A 20,702-nucleotide genomic window follows, 5' to 3' on the forward strand; every position below is an offset into this window, starting at 1 on the left:
CTCACGTCTGTCTTTGTATCTTTAGGCAGTGAACACAAACTGAAATTAACTTGGATTAATGAAGAGATCAGTTTAATAGACTTTGAAACCATAAAATGTCTATCAACTGAATACTTTAAAACTTTAAAAACCATCAACATGCACTTCTACGGCTTCACTTGATTAGTTCTTGTACAGATTTAGAAACTCACTTCAACAATATTTATTTCCTGACACAACAGTAAAACTCAACTCACAACAAAAATCTCTCCATTTCTTGATTAAGACACATTGTGAAAATCCAATACCCTTTTCATGATGAGAAATGATCAACAAACCAAGAACAGGAGGGAACTTCCTCAGCCTGACAAACGGCATCTAATGAAAACCTCATAGCTAACGCCATACTTACTGGTAAAAAACGGAAAGCTTTTCCCCTAAGATCAGGAACAAGACAAGGATGTTCATTCTTCTCACTGCTATTCAATAATGTAGCATGGACAATTAGGTAAGAAAAGGAATTTTGGCAGATGACATGATCTTACATATAGAAAACCCTTAAACACACACATACATACACAAACACATGTAAACTATAAGAACTAATAAATAATCTCAGCAAAGTTTGCAATAGATAAGATCAATATATTAAGTTCAGTAGTATTTCTATACACTAGTAATAAATAATCTGAAAATGAAATTAAGAAAACAATTCCATTTAAAATAGCATCAAGGGAAGCGGATGGGGCTGAAGCGATCGGGCTCCCTTCTACCATACAGGAGGCCCTGGATTAGATTCCCAGTGCCTCCTGGTGAAGGCAAGCTGGCCCACACTGTGGAGAGCTGATGGCTCACACTGCAGAGAGCTGGGACAGCAAGATGACACTACAAATGGAGACCCAGAGCAGAGACAGTGAGAGATGCAGCAGACCAGGAGATAAAGAATGGCCAATTCTTTGCCCATTTTAAAATTGGGTTATCTTTTTATTGTTGAGTTGCAAGATGCAACAAAAAAGACACAGATTCCTGGTGCTGCCTGACAAGAATGTAAGCAGACACAGAACACACAGTGAACGGACATAGAGGGCAGTCAATGGCGGCGGGGGGTGAGAAATAAAAAAATAAAGAAGTCTTACAATTCAACAATAAAAAGATAACCCAGTTTTAAAATGGGCAAAGAAATGGAATAGACGTTTTCCCAAAGAAAACATAGAAATGGCCAATAAACACATGAAAAGATGTTCAACAACACCACTTGTCCTCAGAGAAATGCAAAATCAAAAACACAAGATACCACTTTATACATATTAGGAGGGCTAACATCAAAAAGACCAACCATAGCAAGTGCTGGTGAAGGGGTGGAGGAATTAGAACCCTCATACATTGTTCAGAGATGAAAAATGGCACAGTGGAAAACAGTTTGGCAGTTCCTCAAAAAATGAAACAAAATGTTACCATAGGACTAAGAAATTCTGCCCTTATATATACACCCAGGAGAAATGAGAAAACAACACAATTCCCTCGGTCATTTCTTATGCTTCTTTTCTCAAATAACAATAACAAAAAACACAAAAACACTTTATGACAATACACACTACAAATGGCCTCCACTTTATTACAGACAGAAGTATTTCAAAACAATTGAAATAAAGTACAAGGGGAAAAAACCTTCCTTATACAAACTATGGGAAATTTTAGTTTTAGTTTTAAGATATCTCTACATAAATAAGTACACCACAGCATTGCTTCAGATATAAATGACATAGAATCACTTACTCCTGGTAGGCGAAGGCCAAAAAATATTTATTCCCTCTGGTTTTCACCCACAAAATGTCATTTATGCCTTCATGATACCTGGTACATGTTGATCTCTTACAATACAAATCAAAGGAGTCCCACCAAAGTGACCTAGAATTACTTTATATAAATTATCAACATAAATGCAGATTATCAAAAGCAATTCACTAAACAAACAAGAGTAAACTGACAAATGACCTTATACTAATTACCTAAAGTTTACATGCTTATTGGAAAAGCCTGGGAGAACTGGAAAAATCGAAGGTTTAGGCATAGGAGAGGAATTGCCAGAAGAAAAAAAATCACAGAATGGGATGATATAGTCACATTGTGGATAACATTCCACAATCTATGGCAGACCGCACAGCAAAAGGGGCAGTAAACAATTAGTGTACATTTAGGGGCAAAACTGATGTGCCCAGTCCTCTGAGTCCAGATGGACTTTGGAAAGACAGGAAGCAAAACACCCAATGAGAGCAGAGTGAATAAACAAAGAAGCTTTTGTAACCTTCTCTGACCAAAATGGAATTTCTCCAGAGCATTACTATTAAAGTTTCAGCTCAGGTTACTTCCTATACACCTATCACAATATTTCTGGACTGAAGTCTTCTAAATAATGCAATGGTAACTGGAACTTCTGTTGTTATTTCTATGTGTGTGAACAGGTGCACAACTGGGAAGTTTTGCAATTTTAAAAAACCTATTAAAACAATCTTCCATCAATTTTAACAAAGGTACCACACTAATGCAAACAGTAAAAGGAGAAACAGGGAAGGGGGGAGGATTTATAGGAACTCTGTACTTTCTGCATGATTTTTCTGTAAATTTACAACTACTCTAATAATAATGCTTTTTTTAAAAAACCTATTATGACTCTTGAGTTCCCTATATACTGGTCCCAAGCCCTCCTTCCTAACATCTAAGGCTTCTAAAAGCAACATTTGTTGGGAAGCAGACTTGGCCCAATGGATAGGGCATCCGCCTACCACATGGGAGGTCCACAGTTTAAACCCTGGGCCTTCTTGACTCCTGTGGAGCTGGCCAATGCGCAGTGCTGATGCGAGCTAGGAGTGCCCTGCCATGCAGGGGTGTCCCCTGCATAGGGGAGCCCCACGCACAAGGAGTGAGCCCCACGCCCAAGGAGCGTGCCCCGTAAGGAGAGCCGCCGGGTGCGAAAGAAAGTGCAGCCTGCCCAGGAATGACACCGCACACATGGAGAGCTGACACAACAAGATAATGCAACAAAAAGAAACAAGGTGCCGCTGATAAGGATAGAAGCGGTCACAGAAGAACACACAGCAAATGGACACAGAGAGCAGACAACTGGGGGGGAAGGGGAGAGAAATAAATAAATAAATAAACCTTTAAAAAAATAAAAAAATAAAAATAAAAGCAACATTTGCTTTTTATTTGACCTAAAGATGCCAGGGCTCCAAAGCACTAAAGAAAGCAATTTTCTTTTTTTTTTAAGAAAGCATTTTTAAAAGAAATCCTTTATGCCACTGGATGTTACAAAATAAATAAAGGAAGCAGTCGAAAGGGTACTGAACCAAAAGTTCAGAGAAAAGGATTCTGGGGCTCACCCTGACACTAGAGTGACCAACCAACCATGCCGGTGCACTGGAGACAGGAATTTCCCAGAATAACTGGGGCATCCTCGAGCAAACTGGGAGAAGTTGGTCTCCCTGTGGGTGACCATGGCCAAATCACAACCCACTGAGAGCACAGTTCCCTTGTCATTAAAGTTTGCGTGAGGCATGCGATAAAGGGAAAAGGAAGGCAGGCGAGGGAGACCAGAAAATCTCCAGGATCTCTGTAGTGTTCTAATTTCCTGGTACCCTATAAAATATAAAGGATATATTTAATTGGATTGTTTATGTTGTAAACCGTAAGTGAATGCACATTTATGTAGGGTCAGAGAACTCTGGAAATAATTCTATGAAGCAATGGGTTAAATTTGGAGTTACATAAGCTTAGTAGTAAAATATAGCTATGAGTTAGCAATTTACAAATTTTTCATTCCTATAGAAAAAAAGAAAATAAACTACTTTTAGAAAATATCCAGCTAACAAAAAATTCTCCAATCCCAATACCCAACTTAACCCCATCTGCACCCCTCCCATATCACAGGACACCTAGGCAGGACATTTAGACAAAACTTTAAAAGAGGAAATATTATTTTGACTTACTGACCGCCACTGTGAAAGAATTTATTTCTACATTAATTTTAAGGTAAGAAATTACAAATGTGTACAAGTAACTGCTAACCTCAAGAACAAATTGAACCTACAGTTTCAACTGGCAACCCACAAGCCAATATAGCAATAAAAGAAAACGACACATCAGGCCTGTTCACTTTTAAGGGTATTTCTTAATTTTGTTTCTCCAATACTGAAAAGTCCCACTTACGAGTATATAAAACAAGTTACATATAAGATCAAGTCACATAAGCTCAGGTGTAATAAAATTAGAACAAAATTTCAAGCTTTCTTTTTCCTCCTTAGGCATTCTAATTTAGGATGATATATGACTTACTGGTACTAATATGGATCCTATTGAAAGCATTTTTGCCATGAAAGTTGAGTTGTGAAAAATATCTAAAAGTGCAAGTAAGAAAGAAATGCTACTTAATTACTTCTTTTAAACAGCACCAACATTCAGGGAAAGATACAAGAAAATGTCCCTTTTCCTAAAAACCTACAACATCCAAAGATGGGAGAATATATATATAAAAGCAGTTTTGGGAAGTGGATGTGGCTCAAGCGACTGAGCTCCCACCAACCACATGGGAGGTCCCTGTTTAGTTCCCAGTGCCCCCTATAGAAGACAGCGAGCAGACATGATAGGCAGGCACAGCAAAGCTGAAGCAACAAGGTGACCCAACAAGAGATACAAGAAGGAAAACATAACGGGAAACACAACAAAGCAGGGAATGGAGTTTGCTGGTGCCGCCTAAAGAAGATGAGCAAGACAGCAAACTGACACAACAGACAGGTACAGCAAGCTGATGCAACAAGATGATGAAACAAGAGACACAAGAAGAAAAACATAATGAGAGAACAACAAAGCAGGGAATGGAGGTGGCTCAAGTGATTAGACACCTCCCTCCCACATGGGAGGCCCCAGGTTCAGTTCCCAGTGCCTCCTAAAGAAACAAGGAACACGAACAGACACAGCAAGTGCAAATAATGAGGGGGTGGGATAAATAAATAAGTCTTTTAAAAATAAATAAAAGCAATTTTATTCACACACCATATAATCCACTCCAAGTCTCCAAACAATGGCTCTCAGTATAATCAGAGATGTGCTTTCATCACCATGATATATTTTACAAATGAACTACTCTATTATATCTCATTATCATCCTCAGTAAATGAGTAGCTTAACTACCATCACCTTTTTCCAACAAACCCCTTTATGAAAACTGGTTCTGAGAGATAAAGAGTCCCGGATGACCAACAAGAGATTTCTTTCTTGTTACTTGACAGCCACAAAGTCTGTGTGTGGATTCACACGCATGGCTATACATGTCTAGAGATGGTGTATGCTTCTCCGTGGCTTCACACAGAAGTTTCCCCCCCTAAATCAGCCAATAGTTAGTGCAACAAGGCTGTGCTAGGCACTGTGGGGATGTAAAAATGTGTGCATGAGAGAGGGTCTCAGCTCTGCAGAGAGCTATCATTTACTTGGGGAGATATGACATAGTGATATGAAGAGTTCCCAGTGCTCGTAAAAAGGAAGGCCACCATATTTTATTAGCAATATGGAGACGCCATCATCTGTATATTAGCTGCATGAATCACGAAGCCTTAATCCAAGTAAAGAGAAAATAAATCCATGCCATTTATTTCAATTATATTAAAATACAATAAACAATAATAACAGAATTTATTTTGAGCATATAAAAAAGGTTGCATACCAGTGGGTGGGGAAGTGGGGTGGGAGTTTCAATGGCCAAAATATCATCAAGACTTGGGAAAGGACATTAGGGAAAAGGGAACGGTTTTGATATTAGCTCAACAATGGCAATGACAAAGAGGTGTTGCTTCTAAGGCAGGGGTTCGTAAGTTTTTTTGTTCCATGGGCCCCTCTGCCAGACAGGTGAAAACCGTGGGCCCTTTACTAAGTCTATGCTATACTGTGTACTATATGAAATATAATAAATATTAATATATCACACCTGCACCAACATCTCCCCACAAGAATAATGTTTTTTTGAATTTCAGTTCAAACTCATGGACCCCTTGTTAAGAACCCCTTTTCTAAGGGCTTTTCTCAAAGCCCAGAGGTGTGTAAAGAACAAGTTACTGGGCTAGGTCTCTAGAGATGCAGGTTTCAGCCCAACTCCTTCAGTCATATCATCTGTTGCCCTGTTTTGTTTTGTTTTTTAAGCCTATAACAGTTGCTGTTTGAACTAGGTGATGGCTAATATTCCTTTAATGAAACTTCTGGTTGCACTTCCTGTAGTAAATAGATCCAGGGCCGTGTCCTACTGACCCCTCCCCTGTGCACACATTCCAACACCTTCCCCCCTAAGTAAACAGTACTGTTTACATTTTTTTGAGTTTTATATATTACAGTGTAAAATTTATTTATGCTTATACACTAAGTTCTTTCTGGAAACTGATTGAATGAGCAAAATTCTTATTTATAGTACTAAAATTTAGCACTGAACAATTATCAGTTTTCATTTATCTAATCCTAATAATCTAGTCAGATTACTGTGGCATATATATACTATATAGGAAGTTTTGATAGAGCTGTGATTGGCAATTATGAAGATCAGATAAAAACTATATATTCATTGCTTTTAGCTGGCTTAAAATTGGCTATGTAGCAACCAAGAGTACAGAAATAATCAATTTCTTTTTTTATGATAATCCAATGACAACACACAAGTATGCCCTTGGTGCATACATACATATAAACATACATACATAAATACATACATACATACATATCCTTTCATCTGGTAAATCTTATTCAACCCACATTGTTTAAAAAAAGAAATTAAGAAAATAACCTAAAAATATGGGCTTTAAGATTGAGCAATCTCAAACTATTTCTATCATAATTTTTATGTTAGAAACATTCTTGTTTGGATATCGAAATGTTAGGACAATTGTCACCTAGTAACATAATGAATTCGAATATGATTCAATAAAATGCTAAACAATAAAAGCCCTCTTCATTCTTAAATACTTTTTTGAGTCATTTCAGTTAAGAGATAAAAGAAATTCACACTTTCAGTTTGTTAGAAAGGACTAACACACTCAAGCTTCCATGAAGGTGAATGTTAGGAACAAAAATAAATTGGAGAATTGCAAAGTAGCTGGAAAAGCTTTTCAAATACTATTCTTGCTTGTATCTAGCTCCAATATACAGTTTAAAATTGGCCAATTTTTAAAAGTATTTGTTCAACAGTTCCTGCATGTGGCATATGTTTCTGGGATACTTCTGACATTGACGCAAGATTATGAAACATTTAGAAATGAAAATATTTTTAACTATAAGTTCCAAGTTTCTTGTGAATTCATCAAATAGAAAAAAACATTTGGAAAATGGTATCTTTCAGTTTTAAAATGTTCAAATAATGTGTGTGGGGCAAAAAAAAAAATAACCAGTTCAGGACAAGGAAACAAGTCTAAATAAAATAATCCCCTAAAATTTGTTCTAGGAGTCATTACCTTTCCTTTGCAATCTTCAACCTATTTACTCCACAATAAAGAAACTGTTTTATATTTTGAGCTGGGAAGGATAATTTTTACCCTACCAAGATAATGACAGTACTACTGAGTGCTCACCCAGCAAGAAACGCACAGATATGAAATAGTGTCAACTCTTTCTATCAAACAAAGTGTATGCACAAACTGATTTGCAATGCATTAATTTAGGAACTCAGCAGAGAGGCTCCTACTATATCTGGCTGATCTAAACTTGAGCTCATGATAACATTGCACAAAGCTATGGTAGATAAAAGTGATAGGTAATGCCAACAGAACAATCCCACTGACAACACAAACTCCTCCAAGAATTCTTCCAGGCACTGTGATAGGATACATATCTCCATAGCCAACTGTAGTCATAGAGATAATCACCCACCAGCAGGCAGCAGGGATGCTGGCGAAGTCGTTGTTGGATGTTTCCAGGTCCAACCCATGTTCAAGAAGCTGAGAAAGTGCACTAAAGATTGCCATGGCAACACAAATGAAAACAAGTAACATAACCATCTCTCGGTAACATCGCTTGAGAGTCAACCCAAGTGTCTGAAGACCAATGAAGTGACGGGCAAGCTTAATCACCCAAAAAATCCTCATCATTCTAAGCACCCTCAGGGTGACTCCAGCCCTCTGCAGTTGAGAGTTCTCGCCCGTAAAAACTGTCATTAACACGGAGATGTAATACGGCGTGATTGCCAGTAAATCAATGATGTTCAGGGGTCTCTTGACAAACTCACACTTGTTTTTGGAGATGATGAACCTCACGATGCACTCTGCAGTGAACCAACCTATGCAGATAGCTTCAATTATCCTGTCAAGAGAACAAAAGAAGAATTGATCTTTTATTTTTAAGCATTTTAATAGCTCTTAGATTTCTTCAGATAGTATTACAATGACATACGAATTCAGTTACTTTTCCAGAAAACATAAAGAACAGACACCTTTACCAACATATCAGATCCACCAGGACACAACAGAACAATACATAGTATAGTTCAAGTGAGAACTGAACTTGATAAAATTCTTGCTTAGAAACTACTGTAATACATGTAATACCATGAGAATTATTATTCTGACTTGTCACTAATACTTTAAAAAATGTATCTTACTGGTGGTTTGAAATGAACATACACTCTGCCAGCCACAGCATGAAAATGTACTTACTCTTCGAGGACAGTGGTTCTCAGGGTGGGTTGTGGGACTTGGCTCCTATAGACAGTGGACATGCCCAAGTTTCTGATGATTTACTCATCATGGTAAATTACAGTGAACTCAAGATCATCACCTAAAATGTTACTCTCCTTTCTTTTCCAGGGAGTGGGGGACACTGAGGCTGAGCCAGCCCTTGGATAGCGCAGGAATGCCCTCTCCAGGAATGAGTGTCACAGTGGAAGAAAGACTGAGGTTTCCTGCCCTCAGCAAAACAATCACGAGGATTTTCCCAGACCATAACAATTTTGTTTGTTTTCCACCATTATTTTTATGCAGCCGACATATTTTTTAACTTTTTAAATTTAAGTTTATCATTCATACACAAACATCCATAAACAATAAGTGTACAGTATAAGTTGTGAACTTACAAAACAAACATGCTTATCATCCTACAGGGCTGCCATACATTACCCCACACCAATACCTTGCCCTGTTGTGAGACAATTGTTACAAACTATGGAAGAGCATCACCCAAACATCACTACTATACAGGTGGAGTGGACATCATCATCCAAGGGTCCACAGAATGGAGGAATAAAATATAGATTAGGTTACACTTACTGATATTCTACTATAAAACTACTGTAACTAGTGAAAGAAGAAATTGTAGCATTGATGTGGAAAAAGTGGCCACAGTAGTTGCTGAGGGCAGGGAGAGGGAAGAAGAGATGTGATGTGGGGGCATTTTTGGGACTTGGAGTTGTCCTAAATGATACTGCAGGGTCAGATGTTGGACATTAAATATCCTGCCATAACCCATGGAATGTACTGGGGGAGAGTGTGAACTACAGGGTAAACTATAATCCATGTGGTGCAGCAGTGCCCCAAAATGTGTTCACCAAGTGCGATAAGCGTGCCACAATGATGGGGGAGGTTGTTGGTGTGGGAGGAATGGGGTGGGGGGGGTGCGGGGTATACGGAACCTCTTATGTTTTTTTGATGTAGCATTTTTTGTGATGCATGTATCTCCAAAAAAACACAATTTACAAAAATGATGGGGGTGGGGGGTGGGGAGCTGGTTAAATGGGAACCTCTTATGTTTTTTTAATGTAACGTTCTGTGTGATCTATTAACTTTAATTTTTAAAAGTGTTAAAAAAAATAAAATAAATATTTAAAAAAACAAAAACAAAAAAACATTACTACTAACTATAGCCAGTATTTTACATTTGGTGTATTTTCCCCCCAACCCACCTGGTTAATGATACCCTATATTAGTAGTATATACTTGTTATGGTTCATGAGAGAATGTTCTCATATTTGTTCTGTTAATTACAGTCCATCTTCCATGACAGGATTCCGTGCTTTGCACAATCCATTCAAAGTGTACATTCAGTGGCTCTCCTATTCATCACAGAGTTGTGCTGTCATTACCTCAGCCAATTTTATTTTATTTTATTTTTTAAAGATTTATTTATTTCTCTTCCCTTCTACCCCTCCCCCCTTGTCTGCTCTCTGTGCCCATTTGCTGTGTGTTCTTCTGTGTCTGCTTGCATTCTCAGCAGCACTGGGAATCTGTGTCTCTTTTTTGTTGCGTCATCTTGCTGTATCAGCTCTCCGTGTATGCGGTGCTACTCCTGGGTGGGCTGTGCTTTTTTCACACAGGATGGCTCTCCTTGCAGGGCGCATTCCTTGGGCATGGGGCTCCCCTATGCAGGGAAACCCCTGCGTGGCACAGCATTCCTTTCGTGCGGCAGCACTGCATGTGAGCCAGCTCACCACACAGGCCAGGAGGTCCTGGGTTCAAACTCTGGACCTCCTATATGGTGGGTGGACACTATCAGTTGAGCCATGTCCACGTCCCCTCAGTCAATTTTAAAACGTTTTCATTACTCCAAAAGGAAAAACCCCATACCCTTTCATACCCCGATATTGTTGTCCCTGAGAATTGATAGAATATCTTCTTTGCCATTGCTCCAAAAATATTACAATATTACTGTTAATTATTGTCCATGAGTTATATTAGTCGTAATTTTCCCATGTGTCACCATATACTTAACATTTTATAAAGGAAAAACATTCTTATACAATTAACCACAATCTTCAACCATCACCCAAATCACTGTTATACAGTCCCCACATTATTTTCTAGCTTCTTTCAGTTGAAATATTACATCCACAGACTACCCCTTTCAGCCATAATCATATTTATAAACTAGCAGTGTTATACGCACTATAATGTATTACCATGAACTCTATTTATTTCCACACATTTACGATAATCTTGTTAAAAATTCTACATACATTAAATCTCACCTCCCATTTTCAACCTACATTCAATTTCCTAGTAACATACTCTAGAGTTTACCTCCATGGGTTTACTCATAGTTTTAATTCATATTAGTGAGACCACTAATAGGTGGTCCTTTTGTGTCTGACTTACTTCATTCAACATAATGTACTCAAGGTTCATCCTTGTTGTCACGTGCATCATTTCATTTCTTCTTACGGCTGAATACTATTCAATAATAGTACTGAATTATGTCCATCACTCATCAGTTGATGGACACTCAGGTTGTTTCCATATTTTAACAATTGTGAATGGTGCTGCTATGAACACTGGTGTGCAAATGTCAGTTAGTGCCCTTGCTTTCAGTTCTTCAAAATATATTCCTAGTAACAGGATTGCTGGATTATTTGGCAGTTCTATATTTAGTTCCTTGAGGAACTGCCAAAATCTCCCACAAAGGCTGCACCATTCTACATTCCTACGAATAGTGAAGGAGTGCTCCTATTTCCTCACATCCTCTCCAGCACTTATAGTTTTCTGTATTTGTAATAATGGCAATTCTATAAGGTGTGAAATGATATCTTAGTTTTGTTTTGATTTTGTTTTTAGGAGGTACTAGGGCAATCAAACCTAGGACCTTGTACGTGGGAAGCAGGCACTCAACCACTTCCACTACATCCACTCTCCTCAGTGTAGCTTTGATCTGCAGTTCCCTGATAGCTAATGATGTTGAACATACTTCCATGTGCTTTTGGCCACTTGTATTTCCTCTTTGGAGTAATGTCTATTCAAGTCTTTTGCCCATTTTTAAATTGTGTTGCTTGTTTTTTTATCATTGGGTTGTATGATTTCTTTATATAGTATAGATATCAAATGTTGTTGGCATGTGGTTTCCAAATATTTTCTCCCATTGAGTAGGCTGCCTTTTCACTTTCTTGACAAAGTCCTTTGAAACACAAAAGTGTTTAACTTTGAGGAGGTCCCATTTATCTATTTCTTACATTGCTCATGCTTTGGGGGTAAGGTTTAAGAAACCACTGCCTACCACAAGATCTCAAAGATGTTTCCCTATATTTTCCTCTAGGAGTTTTATGGTTATAGCTTTTATATTTAGGTCTTTGATACATTTTCAATCCAGCAATCCTGTTACTAGGAAGATATTCAGAAGTTAATTTTTGTATAAGGTGTGAAATAGGAATTTTCCTCCTTTCCTTTGGTATGTATATCCAGTTACCTAGCACCATTTGTTGAAGAGATGCTCTGACCCAGCTGGGTGGTCTTGATAGCCTTGTCAAAAATCACTTCTTCATAAATTTGAGGATCTATTTCTGAACATTCAGTTCTATTCCATTGATTAACATATCTATTTTTATGCCAGTACCATGCTGCTTTTACCATTGCAGCTAAGTAATATGCTTTAAAGTCAGGAAGTGAGAGTCCTTCAACTTTGTTCTTCTTTTTAAAGATATTTTTGGCTATTTCAACATATTATCTTTCCAAATAAACTTCAAAATTGGCCTTTCCAATTCTGTAAAAAAAAAAAAAAGCTGTTGGACATTTTATTGGGATTACGTTGAATCTGTAGATAAATATGGGTAGAACTGATATCTTAATGATATTTAGTCTTCTGATTCATTTAGGTCTTCTTTGGTTTCTTGTAGCAATGTTTTGTAGTTTTCCAAATACAAATCCTTTATGTCCTGGATTAAATTTATTCCTAAATATTTGATTCCTCTAGTCTCTACTGTAAATGGGATTTTCCCCCTGACTTCCTCCTCAGACTGCTTATTAGTAGTATATAGAAATGCTACCGATTTTTGTGTATTAATCTTGTATCCTGCCACTTTGCTGAACTCATCTATCAGTTCTAGCAGCTTTGTTGTGGATGCAGTATATATTTTTAAAATACGGGATCATGTTTTACCTAAAACAGTGTTTACCAACCTTTTCACCTCCTTTCACTCATAGAAAATAATGTTTACATACATCCTGGGGCCAAGGGGTAGGCTTCTTGGAATGAAAGCCACTAACTAGCCCATGGACCTGGTGACTCTGGTCCTTGCCTAGCGCTTACTCCCCAAGACTGAGGAAATCCAATCTTAGCACTAGGAAACCAACTGACTTGGAGGGAGCAGTAATTCCGAGCTAATTTTAAATCAGCTTAAAATTTTTAATTCTAAATTAAATTAGACTATCTTCTTTTTTCCTACATAATTCTTTCTCACCATTGACCTGTACATAAGCATCAGAAGTACAAAAAAAAGAGAAGAAATCAGAGTAGGTGCACTCAAAGTGCATACTACAGAACTTAAGTTGTCCTGAAGGTTACTCAGGGAAACAAGGTAAATAAAATGAACCATGTTTCTCTATTCTCTATGTAGGGCATGGGTAGTAAATTCATCTGGTTCAAATTTGAAAGGTTAAAAAGAGAGTATGGGGGGGAAAAAGTCTCACTGTCAACCTATTTGCCAGACATTCAGTTCTCCCTAGGGGCAACAAATATCAGTTTCTTATATATCCTATCAGAGCTATCTGATGCACATCTAAACATATATATATATATATACATACATACACACTTTTTACACAAATAGCAGTATTTTATACTAATTGGCCTGTCTCTTGTTTTGTTAATGTGTCTTGGAGATCATTCAATATCAGAAGACAGTTTCATCATATTTTAAATACGGTGCCACAGTATTCCATTGAATGGCTATACTGTAATCTACATAACCAGTCACTGCTAGACATTTAGGTAGTTTCCAGTCTCTGCCTACCAAAAACAATGCTACAGTGAATACCTTTATTTTTACATCATTTCACAGATGGGCAAATCTATCTGTGGGATCAAATCTTAGACTTGGAATTGGTTATGTCAAATGTATTTATTTGTAATTTTGAGAAATCTTACCAAATTACCTCCATTGAGGTTGTACTAGCTCACCTGCCATCAGCAATGGATGGCAGTGACTATTTCCCTTCAACCTCACCAATGTACAGTATTAGCAAACTTGTAATACTGTAATACTTAGCTAATCTAATGGATGAAAAATTACATCTTATTTTTAAGGATGTTGAATATCTCTTTATATGTTTAAGGATCTTCTCTGTGACTTGTCTATATTCTTTGCTCAAAGGGCTTTTAATCTGCTCATATGCATTATGAATATCCTTCAGAGGTATACAGAGTTTGCCATTTATTTAACCAATTCTATTTTTTTCTCTTGGAATCTCTTTTCTTTGAAAATCAGTTTTGGAAAAGTGTTCAAGAAGTTGTGCTTATAAACATTTGTTTATAGCAGGGTTCAAAAAACTAAGGCCCTTGTGAGTGGATGTGGCTCAGGCAGTTGGGCCTCCCACATGGGTGGTCCTGAGTTTGGTTCCCAGTGCCTCCTGAAAAAACAAAAACAAACAGCAAGCAAAACAAATGAAAAAACCAACTCAGGGAAACCAATGTGGCTCAGTGGTTGAGCACCAGCTTCCCAAATATGAGGTCCTGGTTCAACCCCGAGCCCCTGTACCTAAAAAAAAGAAAAACAAAAGAAAAACAAAACAACTAAGGCCCATGGACTAAATCCTGCCTATCACTTTTCTTTTTCTTCCCTCTTTTTTTTCTTTTTTTGGTATAGCCTGTGATCTAAGAGTTGTTTGTTTTTGTTTTGTTTTTCACATATTTTAATAGTTGAGATAAAAAGAATATTTCATGGCACGAGAAAACTACATGGAATTCAAATTTCACTGGTCATAAATAAAGGTTTATGGGAACACAGCTATGTTCATTCATTTTCATATTGTCAATGGCTTCTTTAGTGCTACAAAGACAAAGCTGAACAGTTATGACAAAGACTGTATGGTTCTGCCTAAAACATTTACAATCCTACCCTTTATAGAAAAAATTTGCTGACCCTGGTTTATATCAGTTTCTCAAACTGACAACCATAGAAGTATTCTTCAGAACATATGACGTTCTCTACAAAATGTTTGTAATGTTTGCTTTCATTTCTATAATAATTTTTTTAAAAAGTGCTTGTATATCATATTAGGAATCATATGGATGACCAGCTTATTGCTGTGTGACTCCACGCCCACAACTGGCACAATGATCACATTAGTGATCACATTAGTGTCGTGGACTAAGAGAAGAAGAGGCAGACTCAACAGGTTTATGATGCAGCAACAGATTAAGGCTACCTCATATCATGGCTGCTCATATAGATAAAGATTTCATGGTAGTTCAAATGGAGAAAAGTACTGGGAGAACTGAGCCACCCCAAGACAGACTTCAGTACAGGATGCCACACTCCAAAGAAAGGGGCAAGTGTGTTGAAAATGCCTGCTACCAGTCATGAGGTAGCCCAGAAGTGGGCAGTGCCTGGCTTGACCTAACCCACATCTACTAACAGAGAAATACTTGAAACCTGTCTTCTATGGATGGAGGCTTGAGATGGTAGAAAACTGTGTATAAAGAAAAACACAGGAACCACCCTGACCAAGATGGCTGAGTGAGATGCTTCAGGATGATCCTCCAACAGAAGCTCTGAACAATCAGCAAGGACTGGCAGAAACATCCTTCTCCAAGCTCAAGAAAACAGTTAAAGGATTTCAGTAATAGGGCAAGCCCTTAACCAAGAAAAAGATATGTTAAAAGTTTTAGGATTTTGGTTAATAAATGGGATTGTAGGTGAAAGGGGTAGTCTAGGGATGTAAACGTCAATTGAAGGAAATCTGGAGAATAGCCTATGAATAACATAGTGAACCCAAAGGTGGATTAGGATTGTGGTTGATAACACAAATACAAGAATGTTCTTCTACAAACTAGAACATAAGTACGTCAATATTACAAGGTGGTGAAAAAATAGTGACACATGGAAAAAATATGGACTATAATTAACAGGAATATTATAATATTCTTGGATCAATGCCAAAGAAACTACTATATCAACGCTATGGTTCAATAGTAGGGAGGTATGGAATCTTTTCATTTGGACTAAGGAAAATGTGCCAAGGTATACTGAGGCAATGACTGCACAACTCTGTGATGAAAGTGAGAGCCATTCTGTATGCTTCATATAGAATGTACAATGCATGGGACTGTATAATACAGTGAACCACGTGGTGGAAGATGGACTGTGGTTAACAGTACAAATATGAGAGTGCTCTCTATGAGCTACAACAAATGTGTAACACTAATACATAGTGTTAATGATAGGGAATGTATGGAAAAAAATATACCAAATGTAACCTATGGGCCATAGTAAGTGGTAAGAGTCTAATCATGGTCTTTCATAATCTGTAAGAAATGTTCCACGGCAATGTAAGGTGTTGGTAGAGGGGTGATATATGGGAATTTTGGAATTCTGCCTGTTATGCATAACTGTTTTGTAAGCTCACAACTTCTCTAATGAAACAAAATTGTTTAAGATAATAAATAACAAGATTGTTTCTTTTTAAATTGTAGGATTTCATGGAGCCCTGGCTAATCCCTCACCATCTCCTCACTAGCTCACATGGCGCCAGCCTATTTTTCTAGAGCGGTTTCTAGCCCTGGTTCTAGAGCAAGTAGAGTAACCCTTGTGCACATGCTGGAAGCAGGTCAGTGAGGCCGTCTCTCTGGTGGCAGTCCAAGGCACTGAACCAACACACGCCCCAGGCTGGCCATCCTAGAACTTGTCCTGCCTGTAAAGTGGGCTCGGAGAGCTGTCCTACAGAAGGCTGTGGGGGAGCAGGCAAGACATGGCTGCCTGGGGCAAGGGGCTGCTGGCTGTGGGACACACAGTGCAATTCCTGGACAGTGGGGGAATTGTTTCCTAGGGAAGAAGGGACATTCATATTCATGTAAAGAAGGGAATCCCTGGGGCCAAATGCACATGTCCAAGGCAAGATATATGTGCAGAAAGGATCAAGACGGCTTTACACTTTGGCCTTGAGCTATTCTCCAACTCATTGTATGGATAAGTCTGAAGGATAGCACTTGCACTGGTCAATTTGCAAAGACTGGAAAGGCGTTTTCTTTTTTCCCTCTGTTTTATTTTATTTTTGTTAGCTCCTGGCATTCAAGAAAAGCTCTGTCATAACACTAGCTGGATATTAGCTTAAGGAAAAGATGCCTCAGAGCCTAAATTCCAAAGATTAACATATGTAACATAAGTAAAATGTCCAGATTTCAACAAAAGATTACAAAATATACAAAGAAACAGGATGAGACAGCCTGGCACAGATTAAGGCATTAACAACAGTCAATAAGTATGACCAGACCTGAGACATACCAAAGACTTCAAAAATGGCCTTAAACACATTCCCGTTTTTTTTTTCTCAATTGTGTGAGGATAGGTATTTGCAACCAGCGAAATATAAACTTTAAAAAACCATACGAAAAAACAAAATACTATTTATAAAAATAAAGCCATATGTTAAAAAATCAGTAAGTCTTAAATCACATGCAAAGCCTTTTTATTTGTAAGGTAGCCTGCCCCTTCTGTTTTCCATATAACAATCTGGGTTTTTTTTTTCCAGTTAGTTCTCCTGTTTGACTTCCTAAGATTGTATTACTTTTTACTATAAACATAGAATAAAGTCCACAGAATACTGTTAGTTCTTTCTCTTTGTTTTTACTGTGAAGATCTGATAATTCTTGTCTGTTACTAAGAGGAAAAATTTTCACACAGAAGCTAAAGCAGCTTATATTTTGTAGATAAAAACCAATAATATTGACCCAAAAAATGGTGGTAAATATACTCTAAGAGGTCAAGGAAAACATGGACAAGGAACTAAAGGTTACTTTAAAGCCCAACTAAAGGCTGGACTTTACCTTGGAATATGTAACATCTCCCCAATGTATCTGAGTCATTTATAGTTTTCCCACACGTGGTTCTTCTGCTCCTTTATTTGGACTTACAAACATATGTCCCAGAGACTTAAATCTCCTGGCTATTCATGTGCTGCTTGAGCTCTGAATCTCAGCAGAGTTGCAGACAACACCTACTCTCCAGTTCATTGGACTCACCCAGGACAACTAATAAAAAGATAATGATGAACAATGCCCATCTCAAAAAACAGAGAGTATCTACAACTGTAAGCAAGATAGTTAGTTCCATCCACCTGCCCATAGGATTTAAGCACCCTCTCATTTGGGAATAAAGGAGGCATCACCATCCCCAAATCCTTAAGACTAAGGAATGAACAAACATAAGAGGGGAATGCAACTAGACCAAAGTAGACTTTATTATTCTAGTAATGAAAGAAACTGTAACAAAACTGATATAAAGACAGTGGTCATCAGAGGTTCTGAGGATGGGAGAGGGAAAATAGGTATAAAATGAGGCATTTTGGAGACATTGAATTGTCCTGAGTGATATATAATGATGAATACAGGCCATTATACATTATATCAGAACCTATAAAATAGTACAGTGCAAAGTGTAAACCATTATCTAAACTATAGACCATGCTTAGTAGCAACGCTTCAATATGTGTTCATCAATTTTAACAAATGTACCAACCACTAATGAAAGTTGTTGTTAATGGGGAAAGTGTGGGGGGTGGGGCAGGGAGCGGGAAGGGATATGGGAATCCCCTGTATTTTTGATGTAACATTTAGGTAATCTAAAGCTTCTTTAAAAATAAAGAAAAAAAAAAAAAAAGAATTAGAGGAAATCAGGAAAATGATAGGAGAGTGTAAAGACAGCATCATAATTTCCAGAGATGGAAATTATGAAAAGAAACCAACAGAGCTGATTATCATAGCAGAAATAAAAAATTCCCTAGAGGGATTCAACAGCAGATTGGAGCTGACAGAAAAAAGAATGAGTGAACTTTAAAATAAGATCACTGAAATTATCATGCCTGAGGAGCAGAAAGAATGAAAGAAGAAAAGTAAACAGAGCTGGAGGGTACTCCATTAAGCATACTAATATATGCATTATGGGAGTTCCAGAAAGAGAACAAAGAGAGAAAGGGGCAGAGAGAATATTCAAAGAAATAATGTATGAAAAGTTTCCACATTTAACAAAAGACATGAGAATACTCATCTAAGATGCTCAGCCAACTCCAAGTAGCATAAACCCTCATAGACCCATACTGCAAGATATAATCAAACTGTTGAATGCCAAAGATAAAGAGAATTCTGAAAGTCACAAAAGAAAAGCAACATGTCACATACAAGGAAGCCTCAAAAAGATTAAGTGCCGATTTCTCATTGAAAACCACAGAGGCAAGAAGGGAATGGCATGACATATCTAAAGTGCTGAAAGGAAAAAAATTGCTAACCAAGAATTCCATATCTGGCAAAACAGTCTTTCAGAAATAAATGAGATAGTAAAACATTTCCAAATAAACAAAGAGCTGAGGAAGTTCATCACCACTCAATCCGCCCTACAAGAAACGCTAAAGAGAGTTCTGCAGTGTGAAAGGAAAGGACAACTGGCAGTACATTGAATCACGATCTCTGGTGAGGGTAATGGCATGTGCAAATATAAATACCAAAGCTATTGTATGTTTGGTTTGTGTGGCACTTTGATATTGTTTATGAATTCCAAAAATAGATATTGGATTGTGTTTGTAAATTGGTCTGTTCCTCTGAGTGCATTAGATTGTATTAGATTTCAGAGGTTTCACTTTTACTTTATTATTTATTTATTTATATTGATCCCCCCATCCCCACCCTGTTGTCTGCTCTCTGTGTCCATGTGCTGTGTGTTCTTCTGTGACTGCTTGCATTCTCGTCAGGCGGTACTGAGAATCCGTATCTCTTTTTGTTGCGTCATCTCACTGTGTCAGTTCTCCATGTGTGTGGCATGGCTCCTGGGTAGGCTGCGCTTTTTTCGCATGGGGTAGCTCTTCTTGAAGGGTGCACTCCTTGTGCGTGGGGCACCCCTACATGGGGGACACCCCCATGTGGTGCAGCACTCCTTGCGCACGGCAGCACTGCATGTGGGCCAGCTCACCACACGGGCCAGGATGCCCTGGGTACCAAACCCTGGACCTCCTATATGGTAGGTGGATGCTCTATCAGTTGAGCCATATCCACTTCCCTCTTTTACTTTATTAAATCAAGATTAGGGCTTTTATCTGACCATGTCATTGGGGCGTGCAGGGTTGAGTCCCCATCCCCTTGGTAGGGAAAAAAGAGACTCACACATGGAAGTAAATACACAGGGAAGGAGAACACAGTGAGTTTAGTTTTGATGCTGGAGTCCTGTGGAGCGAGCCAAGCCATTCGCCTGACAGTTTGCAGCTGGCCTTGTGGAGAAAGCAGAGCAGCTGAGCCTGGAAAGAGACGAGCCCCAGGAAGAGAGACGAGCCTTATGCCAGACCACAGGTGATTTTGGAAGAAGCTGGGACCATGGAGCCTTAGGAGGAAGAGGAAGGCTGAACCCTCACAGAGACCAGCAACCATCTTGCTCTAACATCTGGAAAAAGACTTTGGTGAGGGAAGTAATTCGCTCTTTTTTTTTTTTTTTTTTTTTTTTTTTTTTTTTTTTTTTAAAGATTTATTTTTATTTTTATTTAATTCCCCTCCCCTCCCCCGGTTGTCTGTTTTCTGTGTCTTTTTGCTGCGTCTTGTTTCTTTGTCTATTTCTTTGTCCGCTTCTGTTGTCGTCAGCGGCATGGGAAGTGTGGGCGGCGCCATTCCTCAGCAGGCTGCTCCCTCCTTCGCGCTGGGCGGCTCTCCTTATGGGTGCACTCCTTGCGCGTGGGGCTCCCCCACGCGGGGGACACCCCTGTGTGGCACGGCACTCCTTGCGCGCATCAGCACTGCGCATGGGC

At 38.4% G+C, this 20,702-nt stretch overlaps 1 protein-coding gene across 2 annotated transcripts in view; it reads right to left on the bottom strand.

The window, feature by feature from the left end:
• Positions 1 to 4,992: 4,992 nt before the first annotated feature.
• KCNG3 (potassium voltage-gated channel modifier subfamily G member 3) overlaps positions 4,993 to 20,702 on the bottom strand; it is a 70,034-nt gene continuing 54,324 nt past the window's right edge. For both annotated transcript variants that reach the window (XM_058278466.2, XM_058278467.2), the window contains exon 2: positions 4,993 to 8,307. In XM_058278466.2, coding sequence (XP_058134449.1) covers positions 7,662 to 8,307 — 646 coding nt within the window. In that variant the 3' untranslated portion in view covers positions 4,993 to 7,661. The remainder of the gene's footprint in view (positions 8,308 to 20,702) is intronic.

The sequence above is a fragment of the Dasypus novemcinctus genome, chromosome 17, assembly GCF_030445035.2.
Source record: "Dasypus novemcinctus isolate mDasNov1 chromosome 17, mDasNov1.1.hap2, whole genome shotgun sequence".
NCBI lineage: Eukaryota > Metazoa > Chordata > Mammalia > Cingulata > Dasypodidae > Dasypus > Dasypus novemcinctus.